The sequence below is a fragment of the Macrotis lagotis genome, chromosome X (genome assembly GCF_037893015.1).
Source record: "Macrotis lagotis isolate mMagLag1 chromosome X, bilby.v1.9.chrom.fasta, whole genome shotgun sequence".
Taxonomy (NCBI): Eukaryota; Metazoa; Chordata; class Mammalia; order Peramelemorphia; family Peramelidae; genus Macrotis; species Macrotis lagotis.
The window spans coordinates 599,516,283-599,538,062 of NC_133666.1; the positions used below are offsets into that span (position 1 = coordinate 599,516,283).

The window sequence follows — 21,780 nt, forward strand, 5'->3', positions numbered from 1 at the left end:
TACATTCTATTGAGTTGTTTAATTATCTAGCAGAATTCATAACATTATGTAATTTTATAGCTTCAAAGATTTCACAGCTGGAATGGATATTAGAAATCATATGACCCAACTCATTTTGGTGAAGAGACTTAGACTTAAGTTGTGACTCACCTAAGGTCACAAGACTAGTCACTGGGAGCAAAGAAATGACTCCAAATTCATTATGCTTCACTAAACCATATTACTTTAAAGAAATGTATTTGGAAGATCTCAATTGATATTCCTGACATTGATTTTAATTTGCAAATAAATGTTGAGATTGTTTATTCTAACCTCTTTGAGAAATATATTTCCCCAAATAAACAAGGGTGGTGAGATAAAAACTTAATTCAGTATTAACTTTTTTAATAACCTTCTCTTTAATATATAATGAATATTTTTTTATACGCAGTGATGATTCATAGTCTAATCATGTTATATTTTAACCTACTTGGTCAATCTGGCCAGGGGAGCTAAGAAGGGCACATAAATTAGAGACAGTTTCTGATTTAGGTATAGCAAATTTATTTCAGTCCTTACCTAGAATGGCACATATTGAGCTGGGAGGCTCAGTGACCTTTTTCTTTTTTTCTTTTGCAATAATCTTTTTTTGTCCTCTCCTTTTAAAAATTTTTCTTCTTTTCCTTCTCTGTCTATGAGTGCATTAGCACTTTCTTTGCCTCTCCTATCACTTTCTACTCTCCTTTATTACCCACTGTATTGACATTTTTGGACAAGTGGTGGATGGTACACAAGGCCTTTCTGTCCCATATTTCCTGCCCTTTTCTCCCTCTGATTTGAACAATTCTCTCAGTTTCTCCTGGTTTTCTCATGATTCCTGCTTCAGTCCTTTGTGTTATCAAAGTTAAAAGTATCTTTGTGCTACTGTGCCATCATTTGTACAGATGAGTGGGAAAAAAACAAAACGGTAGTGGGGTATAGAAGGAAACCTTTTCTCCCTGGCTGTTTGACAGTGTTCAGACATTTCTTCACATCTGTTTAGGTAGAATATCATGAATTGTTTCATCAGCTAGGGAGACTTCCAGTTAATTTACATTTTATCTTCTTGATAATGGAATGAGAATATTTCTACCTTGAATATGGAGAGGAATGAAGTAAAACCACAGAAAGATAAAGGGAGAGAATAATTCCTATGTTACATATAAATAATGAGAGGTTGAATATGATGTAGTGAATTGAAACCAGGTAGAAATGAGTCCAAGATCCCCTTTGCCACATACTGGCTTTGTGACCCCTAAGCAAGTCACTTAAGTCTCAAGTGTTTTAGACAACTTCATTGATGGAGGAAATGTCTTCATCTGGGAATTCTTTGTACCAATGAAGTAACAGATCTAATCCCTATAGAAAGAAAGAAGGAAAAATTCCTTTCTTGCCCAGAGAAAAAAATCTGTAATCTGATAATGGGTTTTTAAAATTATTTTATTAGAAACCTAGCATTTATAAGGGCCTTATACTCCTTAACTATATAGGAAACAATTCTATTTTAAATGCTTCCAGTAGCAGGAAAACCAGGGCTGTGATACATCAGTGCTCTATTAGTTTATTTTCCCTTATAGATAATTCTAATTGTTAAAGACTTCATATGTGTATTTTATTTGGGGTCAAGAAGACTTGGGCTTATACCCCACTTCAGCCACTGGCTGTGTGTGACCCTGAACAATTAATTTAACTACCTTTTTCCTCATTTATAAAATGAGGATATTAGATTCAGTGACCTCTCTAAGATTCCTTCCATCTTTATGCTTCTATTCCTATGAAATTGGTCTCCCTAACATCCATCCATTGCTCTGTGGAAAGACACAGAGGTATAATTCCAGTCCTAAAGGTTACAAGTCCATTCTTATGGAGAGGAAATTAATGCTTTCATTAAGGATTGGACCAGATAATATAGTAAACTAGAAGTAAAAGGATTAAAGCATGATGATGTATGTTGTGTGCATAATGTGAGTATATGTGTTCCTGTCCCCCATTTCTTTGATCATCTTGTGTCAGGGTTTTGGATTTCATTACCATCTTCTTAATAAGCTTCAGTGTGTTAATGTTTGCTTTAAAATAGTGAACTACAGAACTGAACATGACAACCTAGATAAGAACTGATGGCATAATATGCTTTGGGACAATTGTACAGTTGGACATTGTACATTTGTGAATATTACTTGATTGCACTGACTTTTTTGTTAGCTGGCTCATTTAGTGTATAATCAATCCATTAATCAGCAAGTATATATTAAATACCTACCGTCTACCAGATAGTGTTGTGATTCACACATTGAAGCAATGGAAGGAAACAAACTTGATAATGTTTGAACAGATATGTGCTTACTAAATAGTCCTGTGCTACAATCCTATTCTCTGCCAGAATTCTCATATTATTAATAGTCCTTAAGTTGATGTTCAGTTAGAGATTGATTTCAAACTCACATTGTTTTGTTTTTTTGTTTTTTCCTTTTTTTTTAAGTTTTTTTTTTGCAAGGCAAATGGGGTTAAGTGGCTTGCCGAAGGCCACACAGCTAGGTAATTATTAAGTGTCTGAGACCAGATTTGAACCCAGGTACTCCTGACTCCAAGGCCGGTGCTTTATCCACTGCACCACCTAGCTGCCCCTGTTTTGTTTTTTTCACAAAAATTTCATGAAATGTTTTTTAAAAATCCTTGCCAACTTTTGGATTCCTTAGATTTTACAACATTCTCTAATTTGCTAATTCAGTGTTATTATCCCCCCCCCCCCCCATATACACTTCCATGATTTGGTACATGATTTTTAAGAATGCTGCAGCCGAAAGTTAAACTGGTGATGAGATTCTCATTTTTATAGATAGACTAGTTTTCCAATTACCTGTCACCAGACTCTCAAATCCTTTGTAACTAGGTAAGCTTAATTAGAGTTTGTTCTCTGCTAACATAATTTTTGAAAACCCTAAATCATCTCCACAATAAGACAACAGAGTAGAAATTTAAAGGTCTACCAGTCTAATAACCCTAACACAAAAGAAATGGTATTAATTTTCATTTAATCCAAGCTGACTTCTGTGGTGTATATATCACTTCCCTCTCTAAGGGCTGAAACTGTCTTAATTAAGCCTTTCTAAAAATATACAAGGTAATTTTGGAAATCTGTCATGGCAACATTTGTTCACTTTATTTATGATACCTCTCACATTCATAAGAAGTTACTTTTTAGGTTCTTTGATTAAATCCACAAATTATTTCAGTATTCTGAGGAGTAATTCTCAGTACTTGAATGTACTTAAGTCAGCTTAATGCTCCTGAACATTTCAGCTATCTCAGGATTCACCTTTTTCTTAGAAATTTTTATTTGGTTATAGTTTGAAAATCACTTTGTTTCTAGAAAAGATAGAAATAAAAAAAAGTTTTGTTTTCCCTCTGTCATCTTTCATGCAATCAATTCCAAGTAGAGGATATATTCCTTTTACATTATTGTTTTGAATATAATTATCCTTTTTAGAGATATACTATCTTTTTTGTAGTAGTCTTCATCATTTTGCTATCTGAAGCCATGGTAAAGAAAATCAATTCTTATAACCTATATGGTCAGATACTTCACTTTCTCTTTTATTGTTTATCTTTCTTTCTTATTCATTTATTATCTTCCTATTCTTCCATATTGCCTCAAATCCATTGTTCACATTATATCACAATATATTGAGGGGTTCCTGGGGGGGAAAACTCTTATAAAAATGGAAAATTATATTTATATCACTTTTCTGTGTTTTTTAGACTTGTCAGATGTGGAGTTCTTGGATGACTCCTCAACTGAAAGCTTGCTTCTGAGTGGTGATGAGTACAACCAGGACTTTGATTCGACCAATTTTGAAGAGTCTCAAGATGAAGATGATGCCATTAATGAAATTGTCAGGTGTATTTGTGAAATGGATGAGGAGAATGGCTTTATGATTCAGGTAATCGGTTGCTTATATTTCTTTTTTTAATTTTATTTATTTAAAGCGATGATGTTAAGTGACTTGTCCAATGTCACACACCTAGGCAATTATTAAATCTCTGAGGCCAGATTTAAACTCAGGTCCTCCTCACTCTAGGTCCCATGCTCTATCCACTTGTCTATCCCCTAGCTGCCCAGTTGCTTTTATTTCTTAAAAATCCTGAATACCACTTGTTTGCTTGCAAGTATATTGTTATTATCTTACCTTTTGCTAACTTCTATTTTTTGTATGTTTATATGTATTGGTATGTGTATGTTTATATTTGTATTTGTATATATATATATATATATATATGTATATATATATGCGTATGCATGTATTCCCAATTCATTATTATAAAAAGAAAAGCAATAGAAATCAGAGAAATTTATTACATCAGTTAAGTAGAAAAGTCCTATTTTATAACCACTGTCCCACAGTGTGGACAAATTAATAAGAGAGCTGAATTTGAAGGCAGAAAGACTTAAATTCAAATTATGACTTTAAAATTTAATAGTTTTGTGACCATGGGTAAGCAAGTCATTTAGCTTCTTTAAATAGGTTTCTTCATCTTTAAAATAAGCTTCAATAAAATAAGCTATTAACTTATTGTGAGGTTCAACAGAGATAATGTATAGGCAGTGGGTCAGTTTTTTAATTAGCACTTTAAATCCAAATCTTCAGAGAAGTTAACCATGAAGAATGATATTATATATTATATAGAGAGGCATATATTCCTTTAAAAATATTTCAGGTGCTCCAATAGAATGATTTAAAGCTGATTATCACACCTACAGATGTCAAGCTTTTTAAAAAAATATATCATTTTGGTGGAAAAAAAAGGTGAATCGAGGATAGGGTTTTATGACTGCTCAGAGCAGTTGAAGTGATGATAAGTAACAGACAGAGGCTAGGTAGAAATGTTAAGTGCCTAGTTTGCTTCTGTTTTATCTGCAAAAGGAGAATGCTTTCTGAGATTGGAAAGAATAGAATAAAAATGATTAAGAAGGAATTCATAGCTAAGACAAGGACAAAATTATTAGAAAGCAACTTGGTACATTTGATGGGGTTAAATTTTCAGACCCAAAGGACATTTATCTTTAGGTATCTTTAGGTTTTACAGATAATAACTGCCTAAGTATTGGCAGTGATCTTTGAAAGATCATGGAGAATTAGAGAAATGGAAGATAACAATGATCTGATAATAAAATATGAGACAAGAATGAAATCTGAAGAAATTCTAGACCAGTAATCATGACCTCCTGATAAAATTCTGAGATACCATTATTAAAGGGGTAATTAAGGAACACCAAGAAAGTAGTGATCACAGAGAACCATCATGGCTTCATCAAAATTATATTATGACTTATGAATCTTTTTTCCTTTTTAGGAAAATTTTGTAAGATATTTGTAAATTATTGTTGATTGGTTTTAAAAACATATTTCTCCAGTCTGTTGCTTGCTTTTTTTATGAATAAGATAAAGGAATCTGGACTAGATGATAGTACAATTACATGGATTCAGAACTGGTTGAATGACCAATGACAAAGAAAAGTGGTTTGTGGTTCTGAGTAATCGGGTGAAATGCTGCAGAGAGTTATACTTGGACTATGCTCTTGTATATTTTATTTTTGACTTGGATACAGGCAAAAATGGCATAAAGATCAAGATTTTTGACACTATAAATAATCCAGCACATTGAATGATAGAGGCAGGACCTAGATCGATCTTGGTAGAATAGAATATTGATTGAATTTTAACATGATGAATTGAAAAAAAGGTAAATATAAAAATCTTAACCATAGGTAGGGCAGGGCTAAAGAGCAGTTAAAAAAGATTGCTTTGTTTTGCTGAACTGCAAAATCAAAATGAATCAACAGTATCATATATATGACACCCAAACAAGCTCATTTTGTGAACTAGACAATAATCTTAATGTATTCTGTTCAGATCTTGAATATTATGTAAGGCTCTGAAGGCCACATTCTATCTATCTATCTATTTATTTAAATTTTATTTAAGGCAGTGGGGTTAAGAATGACTTGCTAAGATCACACAGCTAGACAATTATTAAGTGTCTGAGGTCGGATTTGAACTCACGTTCTCCTGACTCCCAAGGCCAGGGCTCTATCCATTGTACCACCTAGCTGCCCCTGAAGGCCATGTTTTAGAAAGCAAATTGATAAACTAGAAAGTATAAAATGGACAGAAGACGAAAAATGGAAAGGCATCTAAATCATACCATTTGAAAATTAAATAAAATCTTGGTAGGAACATGATATCATGTGGATGAAAGATTAGATTTGTTATTCTTGAATCTAAAGAACAGAACTTATGCAGTGGGAAGTAGGAAAAAAATCAAATCCTGACTTGAAAAAAAGTCAGAATTATACCAATGAGTTCTCAAAGAGAAATGCTTTGGAAGATAGGTATTTGTTCTTGCTGAAGTTTTCAAATGAAGGCTGAGTAATCACTTGTTAGTTTGTGGCAGAGAACATTCTTTTTTTTTTTTTTTAACAGATATTGATTAAACTGACTAGCCTTTGAAATCCCTTCTGTGAGTCTTGTACCAATATTGATTGCATAGTTTTCAAAGATTGGCAAAGCAGATAATTTTCTCTGTAGTTCCTTTTTCTTGATTACTTGCTCACATTACTATCACATGATGAGTGGAATAGTTTTATCCATCACTGGACAGAGCTCAATGAAAGATCCTTCCAGCATAACTAGTAAAGAAAGGAAAGATACATCCTTGCTTCATATGGTGATTATTTTAGTCATGTCTTTTTGCTATGATACTCAGATGTCTTTGGGGACAAGGTAGACTTAAATTATAGTTTAAATCACTATATAATGACATGGAAATAGTGGGAAATAGCAAAGTATGGAGAGATCAACCATGGTGATGGAATACAGTTCAGCTTGCTCACCTCTCTCTCCCACCACAATACTTCAACAGTGATCTAAAAAAGGGGGGGGGATAAGGAATGAATTTAAACAGTTCAATAAATACAGAAAATTAGCTAATGGAAGGGTGCAGATTTTTTTCTCTTTTAAAGATGAATATGGAAGTTTGCAGAATTTCATAGGTGCAAAGGACTTAAGTGATCTATTTAATTCATCTTATCCTTCAAAAGAATCCTTTCTACATCATAACCACATAAAAAAAATCACAAAATAATCAAAGCACCTACACTGATGGTACTTTTTGTTGTGCAGTTGAACACTAATTTTTGTTTATATGTTTAAAAAAACTGTAGTTAAGGATCAATGTAAAAGATAAGTATGATCTAGATGGGGGAAAATTGCTTTTTAATTGAGATAATATAAATCACTTAAGTAGCCACTTTCTTTCACAAAGATGAGTAGTCAAATAAAACTGAAATTAATCTTAAACTATGCTTAGTTTTTGCTATATGAAGAATAATTTTAGCTTTTATAGTGGTAGAACTCAAAAATAGCAAATTAGAGGGGAATAATTTTTCAAAAACACAGTGACCATAGCTGCACATAACTTTTATTTTCTAACAGTGTGAAGAGTGTCTTTGTTGGCAGCATAGTGTCTGTATGGGACTGCTGGAGGATAGCATCCCAGAACAGTACATCTGTTATATTTGCAGAGATCCACCAGGTAGGAATTTTGTTATTTTTTCCTTAATACAGTTATACTCTGAAAAATTCTGTTAAGTGATATGAAAAGTAACTTTGTTGAAACAAAGTTCAGCAAGGACTATGCTATAAATAATTTTGATATATGTGCATTTATATATAACTATATTATAAAAATAATTTAAGTCAAAATTTTACTTATAAAAGATTAAATTAGGTCTTTATTAATAACTGAGATTATATGATCTTTATCATGGTAATGCAAAATTCTCCTCCTCTAGCTCTTCCCTCAAGTTTCTGCTGTAGACATGAGGCTTCTGTATTAGGGCAGAGGTAAAGAAGTTTCTTTCTTTCATGCCTTTGATCCATAGCTTAGGAGCAGCTTTAGGAAACTCATGTTGAGGTGTATGGCAGAGAACGGAGTCTGGTCTTTACTGTGCTACTTCTACCCAACACCTATTGTCTTCTTACTCCTCTCAGCTTCACCAAGCTCTCCACAACTGTCACTCAAATGCAATTCCAAACCCTATAAGAAGACAATAACTTTTTTTAACTTTTTTCTCCCCATTCATCCCTTAAGTATTAGTGGAGTCTGCCTTCTTAAAAATTGCAGATAAGTGGTATCCCATGATGAGGGTGAGATGCTGCCCTATAAAATATATTTCTTTTAATTTGCAATCAGGGCCCCTGGTTGATTAACATTCACTTTCTGATTGTTATTACCATTCTCTAACAATAAGTAGATGACTAGGATTTTGCTTAGCACAAATGGAAAGAGAGTGCTATCCAGAAAGACATTGTAGGGGGATGGCTTTTGAGTAGGGGAATGAGTCTTGTGGATAAAATATTAATGTTGTTTCAAAATTAACTAGATAGAATCAGCAATATTTGATTAAATGTATATATTATATATAACTTCATATATAATATGTAATTATTTCATATATAAATATTAAAACAAAATTCTCTGACTTAATTCTCAAGAAGCTATTTTAGTATTTCTTTCAGCATGATATTTTATGCTAAATAAATTAATGCCTTATTTATAGATTTACAGTTTTCAAAGGGACAAAATTTATAGTTCAAGTAGTGAATGAATTCAAGAGAAAGATAACTTAAGACTCAGAGTTATAAGGACATATATGTTTTTATTATACAGTTGTTGGATTACCTTAATTGGCTAATCCTTAAGAGACAGGCAACTAACAAGAGATAGCTATGGTTTATATAGGAAGACAGGTCATGGTGTACATGCTAAAAGGAATGGGGGTCTTTTGCAGGCATAGTTAAATGGATTATGTTAGGATGCAAGGATAATTAGCTCATTTTGTGTAAAGAAGATTAACAGTCTATTCTCTTAATATTCTTTGTTGGACTCTAGCCTTTACTTCCCTGTCCTTGTAGGATTCTCCCACAGCAGGCCCCAGTGTACAGGATCCAGGATACAGATAATTGTTATCTGTTTAAGGTCTGTTAGGGAGAAGAGCTTTCTCAGGGATAGTAGCGAACTTTTTCCAAGCGATGTTATAAAATGATTTTTCCATAACTTCATTTCTCCAGATACATGAGGGTCTGCATATAATGACATAAAATTTAGGTGTTTGCTCTCTGACTAGTATGTCCATGACATCAAAAGTTTTTCAAAACTGTCATCTCTGTTCAATGGTATTAAAAGAATCATAAAATACAAATATAACAATATAATTTTGGAAGGAAAATGGTTTTCTATGTTTTTTATTCTTGGCACTTACACTGTTTAGTGTTTTAAACCCATGTTTTAATTTTTACAACAACTAGGAAAATGCCCAGAGTGCTATTTATTTTGAATTGAATCCTTAGAGGCACTCTTTAACTTCTTTACTTGGAGTTTCCCCTTTTCTCACAGGGGCTACTCTGACAAATCACACCTGTTCCCAGACAATTACAAGTAATAAGTAGATATAGAAAAATGAAATTAAAGAATTTTACAGTTGGAAGGGACTTGAGCTCATCAACTTAATTTTCCAATGCCCCAAGTAGACCCAGGGTGGAATGCAAATTTTTTACTGTCCTTTTCCATTACAACATGCTGACAACATTTTTTGGCTAGAAATGAGTCTTCTTGCTAAGTTGAGAGTACTGTCCTTTTTCCCTTTTGAAGAGGAAAACTAACCAACAAAAACAATGCATACAGCTGGATCTCAAAAATACCACTCAGAATTGCAAGATATTAGAAATTTGGCTAGAACTAAGTGATAATTTTCAAACCAAAGAGAAAAGAGAAAAATGTAAATCAATGTTACTTCCCTTCCCTCTCATCTAAAAGTTTGTTGGCAGATAATTTGGCATTTAGAAACAGAGGCTGAATCCAATACTGATTTCAACTATTGGTAACTATATCCTTTGTACTATTGATGATTTTTGTCCTTCATTCTTGAAGAGGTAATGTCATAACAAGCACACGAATTGAATTTGAGTGGGGGTGCTGTGCTAAGACGTCAGTGTCACTTTCTCCTCCAGAGTTATCTGGGTCCAGTGGTCAGATATGAATCACAACAACTGGAGATGGCCCTGGATATAAAGCAATCAGGGTTAAGTGACTTGCCCAGTCACACAGAGTGTCAAGTGGTTGAGGCTGGATTTGAACTCCCAACCTCTTGATTTCAAGGCCAGTGATCTGTCCACTGCACTACCTAACTGCCTCTTTGTAATATTCATTCTTATATATTAACCTACTATAATTTCCTTGAAAATGGAAATTGCTTTCAGGGTGTCAGTGCTATACCGTTTGAAGCTACTGCTAGAAACAGAGCCTGTCTTGTTCATCCACAGGCACCACTGGTAGTGGAAGATTTCAAAAGAAACCCAAATTGGGTCATTTGTAACTTGAATGATTTCATTATTCACAGGTCAGAGATGGAGTGCAAAATATCTTTATGATAAGGAATGGTTGAACAATGGGAGAATGTGTGGGTTATCATTTTTAAAGGAAAATTACTCTCATCTCAATGCCAAAAAGATAGTTTCAACACATCATCTACTTGCTGATGTATACGGTGTAACAGAAGTACTACATGGGTTACAACTGAAGATTGGAATTCTGAAGTAAGTGGAAATTCATGGAAAAAAGATCAAATTTTAATATTCATGAGAAAAAAATTTAAAACATTTTTAAAGTCAAGATTTGGACTTTTTTGTTTTAGTTTACTGTGAGATTGTTTCTTGTAAGTGTATAGGAAAGTTTGGATGGCTTGAAACAATTTTATGAAGTATAGATTAACAGTACTTTCCAAATAACTTAGAATAACTAAGCCCTGAGGAAGACAGCTAGTTTTGTCTGGGTCTCCAGTTGTCCCTTTTATCTTTCACATGCCATTAGAAATTGTAGTTATGATAGTATGGTCCTACTTATATACAACCATAGTCCTGTAATTTTGACCATTTTTTCCTCCAGAAATTCTGTGAAAGTAGTAAATCTGTCAAACGGTAGGTTAATAATCTTCACCCCCTTATTTCTCTTTCTTCTCTTTCCCTGAGGTAATGTTTTGAGTACTATATATTCCATGAGAAAAAAGACCAATTAATTAAGTTCTATGCATAGTTACTTGGATCACATAGAAATGATGTGACTTGCCCAGCATTAGAGGCCAGAGATTGAAGTTCAGGTCTTCTTAACTCCATTGATGTGGTGCTTTTTTCAACTTCATGTGAGCAACTCCTCCACCCTAACTCAACAACATACAAAGATAGTCTTACCCTTGCTCTTTCTGTCGTTCATAATTGTACCACCTATGTGTTACAAATTCCAAAATTCCCTTATTTGACTATTATCTATTGGTTTTTAATCTTTCCTTCTATTATAATTTCAACTTACCTCTTTCTCAGGATAAATACATTCAGATCCTTTACCCTTCCCCATTGTCTCTTTCACTTACATTTATAATTTTTTTATTTGTTCCCTAAATTCTTTATCTTTCTGCTATTTTATGGTATGACCTGAACAAAGAACTTATTACAAATGTCTTGCTACTACTTAATCTAGTTTCTTTCTCAGTATTATTTCTTCTGTATTCATTACCAACATCATTAATGGCCCTTCCCGTTTCTGAGATTTTTGTGGACTTTTCTCACATTACAGAATGACTGTAATGAGGTAGAATTCTTTTAAATAGTATTTTCAGTTATTAAGGGAGTAAATTAAGAAGGTATTTATCATTAAAGAAAAGTTTTCAATTAATTATAATAAAATCAGAAAATAAGTAAAATAAAATTTCTTTTTCTGTAAAACCCAGCTGTATTGAATTGATTACTGCTTCCCTTAGAATATTAATGAAATTAACTTCAAAATCTTTCAAGAAAGAACCTTGGAGATAGTCTTGATTATTTTTTCTCCCTTCACTGCTATATCCAATCAGTTGACAGATCTTATTTATCCTATTTCCACAAAATCTTGCGTATTCATTTCCTTCTCTAGTTTTAAAATTTCTATACTAGTTCAGGCCCTTGTCAGTTTATACTTAGAGTATTTCAGTAACATTATAATTGATTTTCCTGCCTGTATGCTCTTCTCAATCCATTCCATCCTTCACATAGCTATCAAATCATAACTTCTTTAAACAGATCTAATGATGTCATCTAACCCCCAAATCCATTCAAAAACTGCAGGAGCTCCCTATTCTCTCTTAAATAAAATATATTTAATAAATATTATTTTATTAAAGTCCTTATCCTGTTATTGAAAGCTTTCTGAAGACTGACTCCAACTTCCTCTTGCAGTCCTATTTCATATTACTTCATTTTTATGTTCATATGTTCTAGCCAAATTGACACGAGAGATACAAAGCATCTTTTCTCTTGCCTCTCCCTTTGTCTAAGAGGTGCCTGGAACCCACTTTCTCTTCTATGCCACTTTCACTGCTTCCTTCAACATAGCTCACTTGCTTCCTCCTGTACAAATCCTTTCTTGATTCCCTCAACTCCAGTGTCTCCCTTTTACTTCCAGGATCAAATATAAAATCCACTATTTAACTTTTGAAAGATCTTCATGACATGACCCTTCCCTCCCTTTCTTGCCTCCACTCTGTAATCCAGTGATGTTGGCCTCCTTGCACAAGTCATTCTATCTCCCAGTCTTCTCTGGCTCTCTCTCCTCCCCCTCCCACCCCCCCCCCCCCATGCCTGCAGCTCTCCCTTCTCATCTCTGCTTCCTGATTTCTCTGGCTTCCATTCAGTCTTCTTAACCTTTGAATTCTTCCTCTAAGATTGATTTCAGTTTATCTCCATATAGCTTGTCTTTACATAGTACATATGCAGTCTTCCTCAGTAGACCATGAGCTCCTTTAGAGTAGGATATTTTTGTTTTTTGGTCTTTTTTTTTTAAATCCACAGAACTAAGCCCAGTAGCTGTTATGTGGTAGGAACTTAATAAATGTTAATTGAATGACTGATTTCCCTCTTGAAATAATTTTTTTAAATTTTTTGTTTATAATTATCATTTTCTTGTATATATACATATTATATTCCTGCAGTTAAATATTCGTTCTTTGAGAATAGTATTCTTTTTTTCTTTGTCAACTGCCTAGCATAGTGCCCAACAAATAGAAAGAATTTCATGAATATTGGATAAAATAAAATGAAAACCTGATACCCAAAGGAATATATTTCTGTACTCTATTATAGTGAATTCTCCCTTATCTACAAGAAGCAGAGTAGAGAAGTACTGATACTATTGAACAAATGATAAAAAGGCAAACCTGTATTCATTTTGGCACTTAGATATACACACACACACACACACACACACACACACACACACACACAGACTCTTTCTCTTTCCTCTCATATTTAATTGTGGAATTTCACACTTAAGAAAAAAATAGCATTTTGCAAAAGAGTTTAAGTTCACATTGATATTTCCACTATTAAAATTATAAATTCTCCCCTCTTTCATCTCCTTGAGTCTTGTTCCCTTCTAGTAATTTAAGCACTATAGTAATTGAGGTTGTGGTCAGGCAACATGAGAATGTGATAGATTTTTTAAAAATGGGCCCAAATGGGCCCATTTGGATAATCCACTCATAAATAACTAATACAGAGGTGTCACAATAATTAATTTCATTATAATATTTTAATTGATTGTAAATGGAGAAAATTATCATTGAAATTCATCAAGAATGGGGCAGCTAGGTGGCGCGGTGGATAGAGCACCGGCCCTGGAGTCAGGTAGACTTGAGTTCAGATCTGGTCTCAGACACTTAATAATTACCTATCTGTGTGACCTTTGGCAAGTCACTTAAACCCATTGCCATGCAAAAACTTTAAAAAAAATAAGAAAGAAATTCATCAATATTCTTTTAATTCAATTGTTCTCAAACTTTTTGGTCTCTTTACTTTCTTAAAAATTGTTGAGGTTCCCAAAGAGCTTTTGCCTTCTGTGGGTTATATTTATCAATAATTACTATATTAGAAATTAAAGCATCTTAGTAGTATTATGATAATAGTTTTGACTTTATGAATCCCTGAAAAGGTGTCAGGGACCCCCAGCGATCCCCAGATTTCAATTTAAAGAACCATTACTTTGCAATATCACAATTTCTCTTCCCATGTTCTTCCAAGGAACAAGCATCATCCTGACCTTCATCTCTGGGCCTGTTCAGGGAAGCGGAAAGACCAAGATCAAATAGCTGTTGGGGTAGAGAAAAAAATGACAGTGCAAGAAGACACTCTTAATATAGAAGAACGAACTTGTTCTGCTCAGAATCATAAAGAGACTCCTAGCTTGCCGAGGAAAATGGAAGGAACATATATTACAAGTGAGCATAGCTACCAGAAACCACAAAATTTTGGTCAGGATTGTAAATCCACTGATCCTGTGAGTTCTGATGATGAAGATGTTAGTAGTTTTGAAGAGGAACAAGAATTTCCTATAGAAGATACACACTGTTTACAATTTTCCATAAAAGAAGATGGTATGAGTGAACAGGTAATTTTTTTTCATTTGACTATGACTTTGAAAAAAATCAATGTTTAAAAATTCTATGAGAATTCAGTTAGATGGAAAGTTTTAAATTATCTTTACAACAATTTATACACATAGAGAAGATACAGAATGAAGTTCACGGTAGAGATTTAGCCCTATCAAAAATAAATTGAAAATTTTGATAAAAACTTTCAATGGAAAAAAGTTATTTCTGATCATGGAAATTTGAAAGAACCACATAATATTTTTTACATGGAGTTTCATTTGTTTCCTTTTTAAGCAATACTGCTCATTAAATTTAAATTAGATTAACAATTCTTTTAACATTTTCCATGGAAAGTATCAATTGTATTGTTTTGTACGAGAAAATTTATTCATGAACATCTTGAGTTACCTACTTTACAGGGATTAAAAAAAAATTTGGTTATGTAGGAGCAAAGTTAGTACTGATCACTTGCCCAAGCAGCTGTACAGAAATGGTTTTGAGATGTTAGGTGATATTTAGTTATCCTGTTGCTATTACAAAATGACTTTAGTCATTGTTATACTCTAACAGAGTTGACCTTTCATTTATATGCTGGCAACTGGATTTGTAGAAATTCAGACATTATTGGACCCAATCATCAATAAAACCAGGATGATGGATGCATCATAGATGTAAAGCTGGAGGAATCCTTAAATGCCATCCAACCTAACCTCCATCATTTTATAGAAAAAGAAACTTGAGATTCATAGAATTTAAATGACTTGCCCAGCGTCATAAGGGTAGTAAGTGGAAGAACTAGGATTTAAACTTCATTAGGCATTCTTTCCATTGTATAACTGTGTCTATAGATATGTAAAATGTAAAGTCCAAGGGGAAAGAAACATTTTAGTTTTGTCTTTTTATCCTCAGAGAAATAGTTTGTCACAGAAACAAAAGGTGAAGTAGCAAGTGGCTAAACATTCCAGTGGTGAGAATTCACAACTTTACAGTGGGATTTGGTTGTAATGATACCTTAAGATATTATTGGAAAATGATGGATAGTATAACTTTATGAAAGATAGACCATTTTCCCCTCCCATGCCATTCTAATACCAGTCAGCCATTCTTACTTATAAATGTCAGGTTTAATATTAAGATAGTTCTATAAGTAAAATTAAAGTTTTAATTTAAATCCCCAAAGGTTAGAAGTATATGGTTTTACTTTTAAAAAATCACCTTACCCTTAAGATAAGATCAGTGACTTCCAATGATTACAAATAAAAACATCTTTATATAGGGAAATGTATACTTTCCGTTATTTTTTAAAAATTCTGTAGCATTCACCAAAGCATGATTTGACTCCTTTCTAAAAATCTTAATTTCATAAGTAAGTGGGAGAGGCAAAAGACAATTATGCTTAGAAAACTATCAGTGGGAGAGGCAAAAAACAATTATGCTTAGAAAAGTATCAGTAGACAGAATTAAATAAATTTGTTGATGGAGAGAGGGATACCAGTATATGTTTTTAGGTAGATGGGTGTCTTTGGAAAAGTTTATAATTAGTGTTTGTCCTTCATTCTTAAAGAGGGCCAGGACATCAGGGGAAGTGATGCTATATCAAATGCATGAATTGGATCTGAGTGAAGATTGCTGTGCCAAGTCACCAGCCTCACTTTCTCCTCCAGAGCCATCTGAGTCCAATGGCCAGATATGAATCAGGACGACTGCAGATGGCCCTGAATGTGAGACAGTCAGGGTTAAGTGACTTGCCCAAGGTCATACAACTAGTAAGTTTGAAGTGTCTAAGGTCAAATGACTGCAAGACCAGTACTCAATCCACTGTACCACCTAGCTGTCTTTGGATAAGTAGGTGGATGTTGTTAGAATAATTGGTTGATGCCAATTGGTAGGTAGATATTTCTAGATAGAGAATTAAAGACTGTATACTTTCCCTCAGAAGAAAAAAGTATACTGGCAGAAATAATTAGAATTATTCGTGAATCTATATGAGTGTAAACCATACCAGAGAAGTAATACCCACCTCTGTTTACCTTTATACCTCCTAATGATTAAAGTATTCAAAGTTAACTTGATGTCTGCTTACCCTAGAATGGGACATTTATGAAAGACTATAGCTCCCTCTGGCAAACTCAGTATAAAATTAGACAGACTTTCTCCACCTCAGATCACTCCTATTTGTTTCATAGTTTAGACATGGTTGATTCCTTGGTTGTAGTTTGCATGTATAATTTATTTTCCTGAATCAGACCAAAGTGGGCAGAATTGCATATCTTTCTTACTTTCTGCTTCAGAAGTATTTTGTTTCATAAAACAAATTTATTGTTTTTTTACCCATAATTTGGAAATTATTAATAATCCTAGTTGTTACATTAAAGGTAGATGAAGCTGCATTTCTTTTCCTTGAGATCTCGAAATGAGTTAATGCAAGAGGGTAGGTAGAAGTTGCTAAGATAGAAAATTGCTTATAGAAAATGAGAAACAAAGACAGATTTTGGTATGTAAAAAATAAAGAATCTTGGAGACCATCTAACAGTCTCTATGCAAATAAGAATTCTGGTTTAGTAATGTTAGTCTTAATGATTTCAAGCGAGGGTAGTACTTATTATTGGGATCCACTTTTGGTTCTTTTTTGGTTTTATTTTGTTTTTTATTTTTGCAAGGTAATGTGGTTAAAGTGACTTGCCCAATGCCGTACAGCTAGGTAATTATTAAGTGTCTGAGGCTGGATTTGAACTGAGTTCCTCCTGACTCCAGGACTTGTGCTGTATCCACTGTGCCACCTAGCTGCCCCCAGGGATCCACTTTTGGATAGCAGTAATTGTAAGGAAGTTTTTCCTGTTCTCAAACTTAAATTGGATTCTTTTCAACTTCCAATTATTGTTTATTGTTCTTTTTTGAACCAAGCAGATTAAATTCAATTCTATTTCTATATGTTATTTTAAAATGTAGACAACTATCCTAATTGCGTTTCCTTCTTTTCTTGAGATTATCTTCTATAAGTCCTTCAACTCATGCTCTATCCTAGTAAAAAGGAAAGTGAGAAGGTTGGACTAGATAGCTTCTAGCATCCATTCTAGATTTAGATTTATAATCCTTGATTATGGTCTTTCCATTTTACCAATGTCCTTTCTAAAATGTGGTGTTCAAAAATTAACACAGGGCAATCCTATTGTGTTTTGGCTAGGACTAATTATAGCATGATGATCACTTCCCTGGACCTGAGTAATATATCTTTTTTGAAGTAGCCTAAGATCACACTAGTTTTTTTGACTGCCATATTACTATCTTTAATCATATGAACCTTATAGTCTCCTGAGACTTCCAGAAAAGATGCTCTCTAGTCATATCTCTCTTATCTAGTATGTGAAACTGATTTTTGAACCCATTTTTAAGACTATCAGTTATTTTATTTATCCCTCTTAGTTTTGTGTCATCTGCAGATTTGATAAGCCTTTCATTCATTAATTTTTCCAGGTCAATAAAATTATTAAATAGTACAGGGCCAAGGATAGATTTCTGTGGCTGTCCATTAGACAGCTCTTTTCAACTTGACACCAGATCATTAATTTCTCTTTTGAATCTGGCCATTCAACTACTTCAAAATCCATAGAACACTGCTACTTTCTATGTTTCCACAAGAGAATCAAGAAATGGTCTAAACCTCATGGTTTCCTTTAAGTGAATCATTTTCTTTTATTATGGGAAGGAGTAACTGGGTGTTACAAAGTGAGAGAAGGGAACAGATGATGTAACCTTACCAGGTGAATGAATGGGTAATGAAGGGACAGTAATTCTTATAACATTGATTATTTGAGAATAGATTGAAAACAGTAGAAAGGGGGGGGAGAAAGGAAGGATTTATTAAAATCCTACTGTTTCTTAGGCACTATTTAATTACAGATCTCTCATTTGAGTCTCACAACCCTGGGAGATAAGTGCCATTATTATCCCCATTTTGTAATTGTGAAAACTGAGACAAACAAAAGTTAACTGACCTATTCAAGGTTCATCACATATGTGAGACTGGATTTGAACTAAGTTCCTATCTACTGTACTACCTAATATTTGGTGTGAGAGTAAGTCTATCTTCTATATGGACTATCACTGAAAAATGACAAAATTGCAGGACAACTAGGTGGCACAGTAAATGGAGCACTAGCCCTGGAGACAGGAGGGCCTGAGTTCAAATTCAGCCTTAGACACTTAGCTTATGTGACCTTGGGCAAGTCACTTAATCCCATTGCCTTCCAAAAATCTCCTCCCTCCCCCCCAAAAGATAAAATACAATGTAAAAATAAAAAAAGAAAAAAGTTAATTAAAATAACTACAGAGTGTCACAAACCTTAAAGTGACCCCATTTGAGATTTTTCTTGGAAAAGATTCTGGGGTGGTTTGCCATTTTCTTTACTAGCTCATTTTACAGATGAGGAAACTGAAACAAAGAGATTTAAGTCATTTGCCCAGGATCACACAGCTAATAAGTGTTTGAGGTCAAATTTGAACTCAGATCTTCCTGACTCTGATAGACTATTCACTATTTTGTTGAACCTTCCCATGAGAAGCATGCTTGTCCATTGTGGGAAATGGGAACCTTTTTCTATTTTTAGGGGCTAGGAAGAAGTTCAGTATTAGAAGACCTTGTGATGGATTAGGCCTGGGGAGAATTTAATGCATATGCCTCCACGTGCAGAATACTATCCCAGGAGAAGCATATATTTAATAGTTCTCAAGGGTGAAGGATAGGAAACTAAAGGAGGATTCAGAGAACTAGAGATGAGATGTCATGGTCTTAGCGGCTTGTCATGATGAGAACTAGGGGTTAGGACCTCATGATTTGGGGCACAAAGTGAATAATACTGAAGAAAATTATTTCTATCTGATACTTTACTTGTGCATTGATATTTTTAAGAGTAACGTACACAGGAAAAAAAGACCAGAAAGGAGTAAGATTTTCAGTGACAATAATGTAGTTAAAAGAAAAACCCTAAACCTGGTACCTGCCTCTCATGAGGGTACACAAATAGAGGTTGTAAGAGAAGGAACAAGTATGGGTTTGAGCCCATGATCAGGAAATAGAATTCAGAATATATTGGAAATAAATAATGATGAAGACAAAGTAAAGAATAATTATTGCAAATCGAACAATAGAAGAAAGCTACTAGAAGAGTTTGGAGGGGAAAGTTTGCCTTGATCACTTAACTGAATGAAAAAAAAGGAAAAAAATAGTAAGAGAACTTTATAACTGAAAAATAAAAAGCAAATTTAAGTAAACTTAAAGAACTTGGAAGAGGGTAGGTAACCTAGGGACAGAGTACTGACTTAAACAAAAACAAGATTAGACAAGAAATGGTGTTAATCTTCTAACAGCAATATGATCCTGATTTTAGGTTTGATTTTTTAAAAATATATTGTGTCACTCTTTTTCTGTACCAATCATAACTAAATATAATGGATTCAGCATGAAGAAAACCAGTGCCAGAATGGTTGTTGTATTTATTGTATTCTAGAATTGCATCTCAAAATAAACACAGACAAAAGGAAAATGAGAATGTGGAACAAAATGTACCATATATCAGGGTAATTTAAAAAAGGAATGAAGGAATAGAACTAGTCTTTAAATATTTAGCTAAAAAATTGCTAAACTTATAATATTTTTGTGTTCTACCACTGTAATTGATCAGTTAAGAAATAAAATAAGGTTGGTCCTTCATGACCTCTTAATGAAATCATACTGACCCTTTTGTGAATCTTTCTTCTTTTTCTTTGTGTTCACTAACTAGTCAATTCATATTGTTTTCCATAATTTTTGCAAGGAATTCACATTAAGTTCATTGTATTAGAGTTATTTTTTCTTCTTTTAAGAATTGAGGCATTATGTCCTTTTTGAAACCTGTAATAATAATAATAATACCAGCTATGATATATATCTCCATATGTATATATCATGATATCTATATATACACACTCTCTCTCTCTCTCTCTCTCTCTCTCTCTCTATATATATATATATATATATCATATATATATGGGTGTGGGGGTGAATATGCACATGTGTGCATGTGTGTGGCACTTACCATGTGCCAAGCATTATGCCAAAGCATAATTTTAATTTTGATCTCATTTGATCCTTGTAACCACCCTGGGAGATAGCTGCTATTATTATACCTATTTTACAGTTGAGGAATCCAAAGCAAATAGAGGTTAAGTCATTTTACTAGAGCCTATATAGCTAAAGAGATCTGAGATCATATTTAAATTTAAAGCTTCCTGACTCCAAATTCAGTACTCTCCCCACTATGCATTGCAATCCTTTATGATATATAAATGACTGTGTATATAAAAGTTATAATTAATTTAAATTGAAGTAATCTTAGGCCTATTGGTTGATATGGTAGCAAAAACCTAACAGAGAAAAGAGAAAAAGAAGTGGGTGTGGGACAGAGCTTTGGGGAAACCTTCCATTGGGATAAGCAGAAGAGAGAAAAGGAGCATCAAGGAGAGAAGTGGAATACATGTCAAATGATCAACTATGTAGAAGATCAATTAGAATAAGAGCTGATAAAAGATCAATGGACTTATTAGTTGAGATCATTGATAACCCTTTAGAAAGCAGTTTTTGTAGAGTAATAGATTAAAAACTCCAGGTTGCAAAAAGTTGAAGAGTAAAGTTAGTAAAGAGTAGAAAATAGAGGTAACAAGTTTAGAAAAATTTTTATGGGATTTTAAAATGAAAAGGGATGAGTGATACCTAATAGAATGGTAATTTTAAGGGAATTTTTTTAAGGATAAGAGAAAATTTGTTTTCAAGGAGTGGGGAAGGAATCAGTGGGAAATACTAAAAATAAATGAAAGAAGGAAATAGAACATGATTACCTGAGTATCTGGTTAGGACATGACATATCTATCCAGAGTACTACAAGTTCTGAATTTTATTGTTTGAATCAGTAGAGACTTCAGGATACAATGAACAAGGTTCACTTGAAGAGATGCACATAAGCACACTACCACCTGTCCTTGCCAACCCCTGTCTTCAAAAAGCTGTAGTGAGTTGTATTGTACTCCAAGTTGAACACTGCACATGAAGATTACAAAGGATTACCATGTATATGTAGGTATCTTGCTAATGTAGGCATGATATTCTAGTTGTCTGCTCTAGTCAGAAGGCGGTGCTCAAATCTTCCTTTTTCTAAAACCAAAGGTACTAGAAATTGCAGGTGTAGCCATTATACTTTATGCAACAGATATTT

At 33.6% G+C, this 21,780-nt stretch overlaps 1 protein-coding gene across 20 annotated transcripts in view; it reads left to right on the plus strand.

The window, feature by feature from the left end:
* PHF20L1 (PHD finger protein 20 like 1) overlaps positions 1 to 21,780 on the plus strand; it is a 118,620-nt gene that overhangs the window by 88,973 nt on the left and 7,867 nt on the right. For 19 of the 20 annotated variants that reach the window (XM_074202464.1, XM_074202478.1, XM_074202468.1 and 16 more), the window contains 4 exons: positions 3,778 to 3,959; positions 7,512 to 7,611; positions 10,478 to 10,673; positions 14,184 to 14,550. In XM_074202464.1, coding sequence (XP_074058565.1) covers positions 3,778 to 3,959; positions 7,512 to 7,611; positions 10,478 to 10,673; positions 14,184 to 14,550 — 845 coding nt within the window. Of the gene's footprint in view, positions 1 to 3,777; positions 3,960 to 7,511; positions 7,612 to 10,477; positions 10,674 to 14,183; positions 14,551 to 21,478; positions 21,642 to 21,780 lie in introns of all 20 variants that reach the window. The other variant, XR_012471762.1, reaches the window with a different exon arrangement.